Source organism: Buceros rhinoceros, unplaced genomic scaffold (assembly GCF_000710305.1).
Source record: "Buceros rhinoceros silvestris isolate BGI_N320 unplaced genomic scaffold, ASM71030v1 scaffold40116, whole genome shotgun sequence".
Lineage (NCBI taxonomy): Eukaryota > Metazoa > Chordata > Aves > Bucerotiformes > Bucerotidae > Buceros > Buceros rhinoceros.
In genome coordinates this window covers 10,000-19,465 of record NW_010417672.1, presented here as the reverse complement: position 1 = coordinate 19,465, position 9,466 = coordinate 10,000, and the positions used below count along the sequence as shown (strand labels likewise).

The 9,466-nt window shown below is 40.1% G+C and overlaps 1 protein-coding gene across 1 annotated transcript in view; it reads right to left on the bottom strand.

The window, feature by feature from the left end:
- The window catches only part of NAPEPLD (N-acyl phosphatidylethanolamine phospholipase D), an 8,748-nt gene extending 718 nt beyond the window's left edge, over window positions 1-8,030 (bottom strand). The window contains exons 1-3 of the mRNA XM_010138254.1: window positions 7,722-8,030; window positions 2,018-2,664; window positions 919-1,033 (exon numbers count right to left, since the gene is read on the bottom strand). Of these exons, the coding sequence (XP_010136556.1) occupies window positions 919-1,033; window positions 2,018-2,664; window positions 7,722-8,018 (1,059 nt within the window). The 5' untranslated portion in view covers window positions 8,019-8,030. The remainder of the gene's footprint in view (window positions 1-918; window positions 1,034-2,017; window positions 2,665-7,721) is intronic.
- Window positions 8,031-9,466: the final 1,436 nt, after the last annotated feature.

The following is a 9,466-nucleotide window of genomic DNA, read 5'->3' as shown; positions in this document are numbered from 1 at the left end:
TTCAGCAGATGGTGCTTTCCCTCGTTTAGTAAAACAAAGTCATCAGTTTTACTGTTTAAAAAACAGTGCCGTTTCAGTGGCGTCCCCCTGGAGTTACTTCGTTGTACTCGTTACATTTCAGAAAAGTCATCATCAGGGACAAAATCATCCCTTTTTCTGTGCTAGCAAGGGCACTAGTGACACAACGTATCGGAAGCACTGAGGATAGAAAATGTTATATGCAAGCTAAAGAAAACATGACATACCAGGTGAACAACATCGATAACAACATCAGGACTCAATTGTAAGATAAAGTGCAAAGACAAAGATGCAAAGACAAAGTTGAAAAAGAAAGTACATGTAGCTACTTCCCTTTCACTATATTTTTAGTCTCTGTGAAGGTACCTGGGTAATTCCTTCGAACTGGGGACTTCGGGGTAGTAAAAAAATAATAAAAAAACTGTACTCAGCATAACTCTGGTTTTCATATTCTTGCTGGTATTTAACTATGAATCAACTATTAAAAATTCTATTCAAATTATTTACTAGACAGAAGTGATTAATAAATGCAGTATTAACCTACAAGCATGCAATTCTTACTGGCTCCAGGAGATGCACTGCTGAGTTTACTTTTATTATTGCAAACATGTCCCCACCTTTCATGTTCGTCAGCTTTTGGGTATCAGAAACCATCCACATCTGTTTCAATAACTCTGTACCTTCAAATTAATCTTAACCATGGAAATATTTTCTGTAATTGGTTATGAAAAGCTAAGTGTTGTTTAGAACTGCAGTACATACAGTAACAACTTTTCACTCACACAAAGTTCACATTTTAAGTTAACATTTACAGATACATAGGTTAAACTGCATGAGCAAAGTTTCACTGATGACTCTGTACTCAGGAAATCTGAACTCAGGTACAGCGTCAAAATTTACCTCATTTGCTAAAGCAAAGGTTCCCCAATGGATTGCCACAGACTTCTTTGCTTGAACATCAATGTGGATTCTAACTGCTTCTTCAGGATCCACATGTTGGTATTTCATAAACCACCTGACAAAACACAAAGTAGTTTTTCTGGTGTCACCTAATTCAGTGCAAGATTTCTTTTTTGTCATTGGGCAAAAGAATAATAAAAAAAGAAACCACTTACCTTAGCAAAAAAATTATGGAGTGTGTATGTCTGAAGAAAAGGCAAAAATCAACAAGCTGGAACACACCCACAAAACAGCGGTTCATGTATTTCACTCCTCTTTTCAATTGGATTTTTTTCTTATCTATATTTTTAATAGTATAAGGACATTTTACTGGTGCCTTGAGGCTAGAGATTTAAATCCATCCCTGAAAAAATTTCATGCTAGCAGCACACTCCAAGTGTGTGCTTCAGAAGACAGCCTAAGGGAATGGTGGTAAAGCAGAAGAGAGAAGCTGGCAATACTTGAAAGATACCAGATTTTTTACCATGTTAGCGATTCCTGTTTTCCTTTCCCAGCCTATACATACTTTGCTTCTCACGTTATATAAGCGTTGTCATCCATGATATCCCATCATAAGTAAGATACAGATGCCGAAACAAACAGATCTTTTTCACACTCTATAAAGGAGTCATCTTTATCTCCAGAGAAGATGGAGCTAAAGCATAATCAGCGTAAAGCCTGAAGCAAGAGAAAAATGCAGCAAATTGTATGCATCTAAAACGGGCTGGATTAAGGGATGCTATTTTGGAAAAAAACATTTTTCATGAAAGAAAGTCAGCTGGTTCATCCTTGCTGTACTAAAGACCAAAGAAAAAACTCTCCGAGAACATCACACATGGAGGCCAGCATCCTAGACACTTCAGCTCCACCCTCTGACAGCCTGCTTTTTTTTTTTGTCATTCAGCAACGTCCTTTTGTCTCAGCAATTTCCTTCTTTCGCCTCTGTATTCCACCGAATATTCTTAATAAAGTATACCTATAGCTTTCACTTCTAGGTGTATTTTTTTTGTTAAGTATATAATTACATTTACGTATTTTGATCAAATGTTGATTTTCATACCTTGGCTCATAGGCTCCAATGGGGATGGCAGCAAGATCAAAAGGTCCAAACCTTTTACCTATCTGTTCAAAGGCAACACAATATCCAGTATCTCCTGAAAAGAAAAACCTGTTCCAAGGTCCCAGGACAGACCAGCTGCCCCAAAGAACCTTGTTATCATCTGTTGCAGTCCTTTTGCACCAATGTTGAGAAGGGGTGAAGACAAAAGTTACCGCATCGTGACCAGGGACGCAGTTCTCTTCCCACCAATCCAGTTCAATCACATTCTCACAACCACATCTCTGCATCCAGTCCAAGAGCCCCAGAGGGACAAACCAGCGCAGCTCACTCCCAAAGCGTTCATTTAAACTCGTTACAGTGTTGTAGTCCAAATGATCATAATGGTTGTGGCTGATCATGACTGCATCTATTTTAGGAAGCTGCTCTACTGTGCACGGAGGTCCTCGGAAGCGCTTGGGACCCATCAGCTGAGTAGGGGAAGCTCGCTGGCTGAAGATTGGGTCAGTAAGAAATGTAAGTCCATCCATTTCCACCATAACCGTGGCATGTCCCAACCATGTGACTCGCATACAAGTTCCTGTCTTCCCAGCAAGTTCCGGCTTTTGAACAAAGTAAGGTTTTAACACTGGAAGCACTTTATCAAGTTCCTGTCAAAAAAGAACACAAAAGGCATGAGATTTCAGCATGTACTTGGCCATGGAACAAGGCACAAATCATTACAGTCAAGACTGGCATTTTATGGTTTTAGGCAACCAGAGAACTACACTACAAAACACGCCTTTTTAGTGACCATTTTTTCAGCTACTTCCCTACTTTCCCTTAAGTTTTTGCAACAATTTCACTTCTCTGTCAAGAGAAAAGAGAAAGCTTTAAAGTGTTGCATCAGGACAGGAGACCTAATAGCGAAAGAGAGTCTGAAGGCACTGCAGTGAAAGCACTGCAAGGCACTAACAGCATCCTGGGAAGGGCAGTTGCCCTTCCTAACCTAGGATAGGATACAGATATACAGTGTTACTCTGAGAAATCCTCAGGTTCTGCTTGTGCTACTAAGTGATGTGTCCCCTAAGTGCCAACACAGGTCAGTCACAAACCCACAGATGAAAGAGAATGCCGTGTTCCCAAGTCCTTTGGCAGACTCCCTCTCTCTCTCTCTCTCTCTCTCTCTCTCTCCCATACAGAGGCAGTGCGTGAAGGTTAACCTCACTTGGCCAATGTTCGCTGCTACAATTCTCTCTTCCCATCCCTCTCTCTCTCTCTCTCTCTCTCTCCCCATTACATACAGAGGCAGTGCGTGAAGGTTAACCTCACTTGGCCAATGTTCGCTGCTACAATTCTCTCTTCCCATCCTGCCAATAATTCAATCAACATTCCTAAAACACAAACCCATTTTTTAAGATGGACCTTAAGGCGATTAGCTGTGCCTCTCCTGATATTTTATTAAAGCTTTTAAGGTAATTAAAGTTTAATTATTACTGAATAAATTACTATACTGATGTCCCTGTGGTACTCCAATGAAGATCTCCCATGAAGTACTTCAAACAGCTCCAAATCCATTCTCCTGTGTAACAAAGTTACGGAAACCTCCCACTACCTCCCTTCTTGTTCCAACATGCAGTCTGATGGGTCAGAGAACTGACACAGCAGAACATCAATCCACTGGGGGGAAATAGACAGCTTCCAGCTCGATCAGCATCCAAGGATGACTCCGTGTGGAGCCTTGAATAGGCACAAAGGAGGCCATGGCTGTACATGATCTACTGAAACTCACTGTCCAGCCACCACTTGTTCTTTCATTTTGAACCTGAGTTATGTTCTTCACTGCAGTTTGGTTGAGATGCTTATGTCAGTTTTGTTTGTTATAAATAAGGGTTTTCCTACTTAAAAACCAACCAAACAAGAAGTCTTCTCAGAGTTCCTGAGCAGCTCCTGCTCTGCCATGGCATAGCTGAAGCTCTCCTCCCAAACAGTTCTGGTCTGAACTCCTCACATCACTTCAGAGGAATTCTCTTGTGTTAAGCAGCTTCCTCAGACCACAGACAGGCTTCTCTCCCTGACAATCACAGGTGTCCCAGCACTTCTGGTTGCTGGTCAAGTACTCCCTGCAATGGTTGCTGCCCTCATTCACTAGGTCTAGGACAGCAGATTGGCACTATTGGTGAGTTTATACAGAGCTGACCTCCTGCTCCCTTAAAAGTCCAGCTGATACAGTGGCAGTTCAGGAGTCTAGGATTTCCCTTGCTAAAACAACCGTGACAGCTTCAGGAAAGTTACTTTCTCAACAACGTTTTATTGATTTGGAGGGCATGTGCTGGGAAAAAACAAAACATGCAGACATCCACCAGTCTGCAATCCTTCTACTGTAAGTAATACAATATGCATGAAATGGCTTTTTCTGAGGGCTAAAGGACAAGATAAGGCTACTGAAAGTTTCATTAGTACCTCCAGGTTCCAGCTATATACCAGCTTCTATAAAGCTGAATATAAGGTTAGTACAACACAATCACGTAATTTATACAAAAATAAACAGAGCATTAGACTGAGACAAACTTCTGCTTCTCTAAGAAAAAAGCATCACCTCCTTATCTCTATTTCATTCCAAGTACATGAGAATGACACTGGCAGCAGTAATCTGAACCACAGAGAGTACGGAAGAGCCACAAAGCTAACATTATACTCAAAATTAGGAACACCCAGATAACATGTGGTTAGATCAACAACTCAGATTATATCAAAGAAATTAAACTCAGATATGGAATGTAATAATTAATTGTCATAATGCAATTTAGGTCAGTAAGTACTTTTTTTAATGGAAAATGTTCTTTTTAAGTAGTTGTTTTTAGAGGCAGACTACAAATTATTCTGAGAACTCTACATTAACACACTTTATTTTTGCTGACATTTGACACAAACTTTTTTAAAATTAGCATCACGCAGTATTAAGAAATAATATTTAATGGATGGAGAACTGGCTAATTGGCAGGTGTGAACAACAAGTTCTTAACTAGGACTCAAATATATTGCACTAGTTTTGGCTGGGAGAGTTAATTTTCTTCCTAGTACCTCCTGTGGTGCTGCTATGTTTTGGATTTGTGCTGAAAATAGAGTTGATAAGAGACTGATGATTTAGCTATTACTGAACAGTGCTCACACAGCATCAAAGCAAGTAGGCTGGGGCACTTAGAGAAGTTGGGAGAGGACCCAGCCAGGACAGCTGACCCCAACTGACCAGAGGGATGTTCCATACCACATGGTGTCATGCTCAGCAATAAAAGCTGAGGGAAGAAGGAAGGGGGATTACATTCAGAGTGATGGTGCTTTGCTTGTGCACGTAGCTTTTGCTTTATCTATTAAGCCACCTTTATCTCAACCCATGTGTTTTTGCACTTTTGCCCTTCCAATTCTCTCCTCCACCCTGCTGTAGGGGAGTGAGCAAGCATCTGGGTGGTGCTTAGCTGCCTACCAAGGTAAAACCACATCACACTTGCACTATAAAAGGCTTTACAGGGATGTCACTAGGATTGACATTATTAAGTATTTGGAAAAGTGGATTTTAAAGTAGAACTAAATCAGTATAAAAGGCGTTTGTAAAGGACACACATACAGGAAGATTGATAAACAAAGAGTAGCACGGTTTGAACAAGCAGTATCCTGATCTATTTGAATCAAATTCTGTGAACAAAGTCCAAGAGCACAAAGGCAGTGTAACTTGAAAAGCACAGTCTCTGTGCGAGACACAGCTTCCTAATGCAAAGCAAGAAGAAACACATGACGGCTTTGGTAAGACTAGCTAATTAGCTTAGTTTTTTTGGCGCTTAGTGCCTGCTGGAATACCACTGGATTTTACAGAAATGAGAACAATCTACACTGTTGATCCAACAACTAAAGATACTCCAACAACACTGAAGAAGGTTATTAACAAAGCCTGTAATGAAAATACAAGAAGTACTTTTCCTGGATAATACACCCTTTTTTTTTTATTTTTATCTCTGCATATGCAAAGCACTTGGTACTGATAAACTGAACCTGCCCAGCATAGCAGGGTATCACTGGGCACAGTCGGTGTGGAAAATGCAGTAGGAGTCTGCTCAAAGGATATGCTATCTAGCAGTGCTAAATAAAGTATGGAGCCCTTGGCTAGAATTTTAAACAAGCTCCAAGAGCTTTACAGGTTGATTTAGGTGTTGGACAAACGTAAATGAAACAAGCACTAAAATGGCTAAGGACTCGAGGAGTGCATTTCATTGATCCCCACCTAGGTTTTTCTATTTCTGACTTACTTCACTGAGCTCCTGAATAATTTAAAAAATTTCATAAGCAAAGCAATAAAATTAGTTCAAAATTAATCCCAACTGGGTCAGAGAGACAGCTTTACAACTAGTACAACACTGATTTCTGTAATCATACTTTATTGCACGGATAATCTGTAAATTAAAGGGGAGTGCTGCAGTGCACCACTGCCATCAGAAAGCTGTATATTCTGCACTCCATAGTACAACTCAGCACTAGCTGCTTCAGTCACCAGCCAGGTTTCTGACTGGTGCTGGCAAGATATGAAGCCTCTTGTACACATCCGGAGGAGGGCAATAGTCAATGGCAACTGAAAATGCCAAGGCATGAATTTTACACAAATGTGGCCAAAGTATCATAATGCAACAGTCTGCTGAGAAAAGCTGTACACACTGAGGCACAAATGCTGTTACTGTTACAAGGTGCAGACAAAGTCTAGAAGCACGACACCAAATTTAAAACAGTAAATTGATGGAAGGTATCCCAAGACCAACACAGGTTTGCTCTGCTTCTTAAGTCAAATTTATTATTATTATTATAGAACAATTACAGCCAAGATTATTTCTCCCTTAAACATATTGCATGACACGTATCCTTAAAGAAATCCCCAAACAACTGACCTGCATGTGTTATAAGTAACATGGCTCTCCTGTTCCATAAAGCTGATCAAATGCACGTGGGAAATGTGTAATCCTGACTGTCAAAACTGTAGCCATCATATCACTTCTTGTTGGCCACAAAGATAACCCGTGACCTTCCAGTATCTTCATGGAAAAGAAGCTTCTCTCACAGACTGCTGAGAGAGTATAAACTTCTTTATATACAATATCTGACTGAAACAATACACCAAGAACAAACAGTGGTGTTTCCCAGTAAACTGGCACTGCACCTTTAGTATTTCAGTACAAATATTTCCTTAGGTTATTTTAACATACGCAATTTTTTCTCCTGGTGTATTGAAACAGAAAAACATAGATTTGCAAACACTTCCCTAAGCAAATGACAGCAACTATTTATTACATTGCAAAATTTTTAAAATTAGATATGCCACAGCTATTTCATGCACTATGAATAATGTTAGTAGTATGCTTCATCAGGCAACATCTATGAAAAAGGGAAGAGTGGAACTGCAGTTTGACTGTGCTAGGGCACCATTTTTGTTGTTTTTGTAAATATAAACCAAGCTGGATAAATCGAAGGGTGCGGAACAAATAAAAAGGAGAAAAAAAAAAATTAAAGAGGCAGAAAGTATTAACCTACCCTTTGAAAAGAATAAAATGGTAATAAAATCAGAATAACACAACTCAGAAAAGTCTCCAAAAGCTGCCTAATAAATATGAGAAATCCTCCTGTTTTACACATTAGAGCAGAGGTAAAAGCAGTCTAAATCAAGAATAGAAAACATGCAAGTATTTACCTGCTTTGAGCTCGGCACATTGCTGTTATTTTTTTCCATGAGGGACCATTTCAAAATATTTGGCAAGGTTGGCGATTTCCATGTTGGCCACGGGTTGACAAATTTCCCATCTTTGCCTCTCTTTGATTTAGTTACATCCTCTTCTAGCCTATAGTCCAGCCTGAAGCTTTTCCTGGAGGTCCTGGAAGAATCGCTGCCCCTGGAACCTCGACTTGAATTCTGACGCTTCCTCACTGCTTCTTTCGGGTACTGGTTACATGCGGTCAAAGGCTGCTCTTCATCCATTTTCTTATCCATATCTTTTTGAGGAGAACTAAAATTAATTTAAAATTAATAAATCTTTTCTTGGACTAACATAACATTCATAAGATTGAATGTTCTCACTCACATTAGAAACAAGCATTCCCTTCTCATTTTATGATCTTCTCTGATTTTTTCCTCAACAAAATATGCCTTTAAAACAGTTGCTATTACACAAAAGACTTCAAAAACATGCTGTGGCAAGTAGACATGAGATCTCTTTGTAGTTCAGGCGGTATTTTACTCCCTGGTATGCACAGCTTCAGATACTAACACTATTATCCACCAGCTGCAAGAGTGAGGGGGAAGGGTTCCTTAATTTACATTTTGGAATAGTAATTCCTCCTGAAGTTTAAGACATTTAGTGCCTGATTGTAATACGACTCTGCAAACCTGGCCAAGAGACACTGGAACTATACAGAGCCCTACCTATAGAGCACCTTTGTTTTTAGTAAGAGCAGCAGCCTCATGTAGCATTAGTAACACGTTACTTCTACCCACAAGATGCACATACATGCAGAGCAGTCAGAACACAAAAGACATTTGGTCCTACTTCCTATTTTGTCCAAAACACAGGAAAAGCTTATCGTAATAACAGTAAAAGTAACTGTTTCAAATACAATTTTGATACAGATTTAACTGGAGTGACTAGTGAAAGGCCACAGAAAATTGGAACACCTCAAATAAACCATGGCTGCAACGTCTGTTCTTAATTCCATTGTGAAATATAAAAAAGTGAGAAAATAACTGGGAAAAGCTTATTTCTATAAAGTCACAATTCTGGCACATTTCTTAGAATGCAAACTCAGCAGTCAGAAGCCCTTATTCCAAACTGCACTTAAGTGTTGCAGAGTTTAGAAGTATGGAGTCCTACTGATATCATTATATCCAAGGCAGAAAAAACAAATGTCCTGGTTTTATTTTAAAAGTTGCTGAAGCAATTCAGTTGAAGCTAAATCCTCCAGTTTCTACATAGGTCACTTCGAAAGTAATGGCTCCTGCTTACAATCTATTTCCATGGAGACTACAACAGATACAAAGAGCACCATAACACTATTTGGTAGAATGAATTCTCAGCTACAGAACGCTTTTTTGACACAGTCCCCACCGCTGGCTGTGCATTTTGGCCAGTGATGAACACCAGCCTGCGTGCCGCGCTCGTACAAACCTGCCCCAGTGGAGGGGACCCACCGTTACACAGCTGCTATGATGGCATTGCCAGCCACCGCCTCACTGTGCTGATGCCCACTGTTTGGTCTCTGTGAACATTCAGCAAGTGTTGATGACCATCAATGGGTGCAATTTTTTTCCGTGTGGAGGAATTCAGTTACACCCTTTGCTCCATACACACTGCTGTGTCAGTGTCAGACTGCCCCTCTGCTGCCATCTGTCACATGGCAACAAAATTTAATGGGATATTGGCAGGGAGGTGGCACCTCTAACTG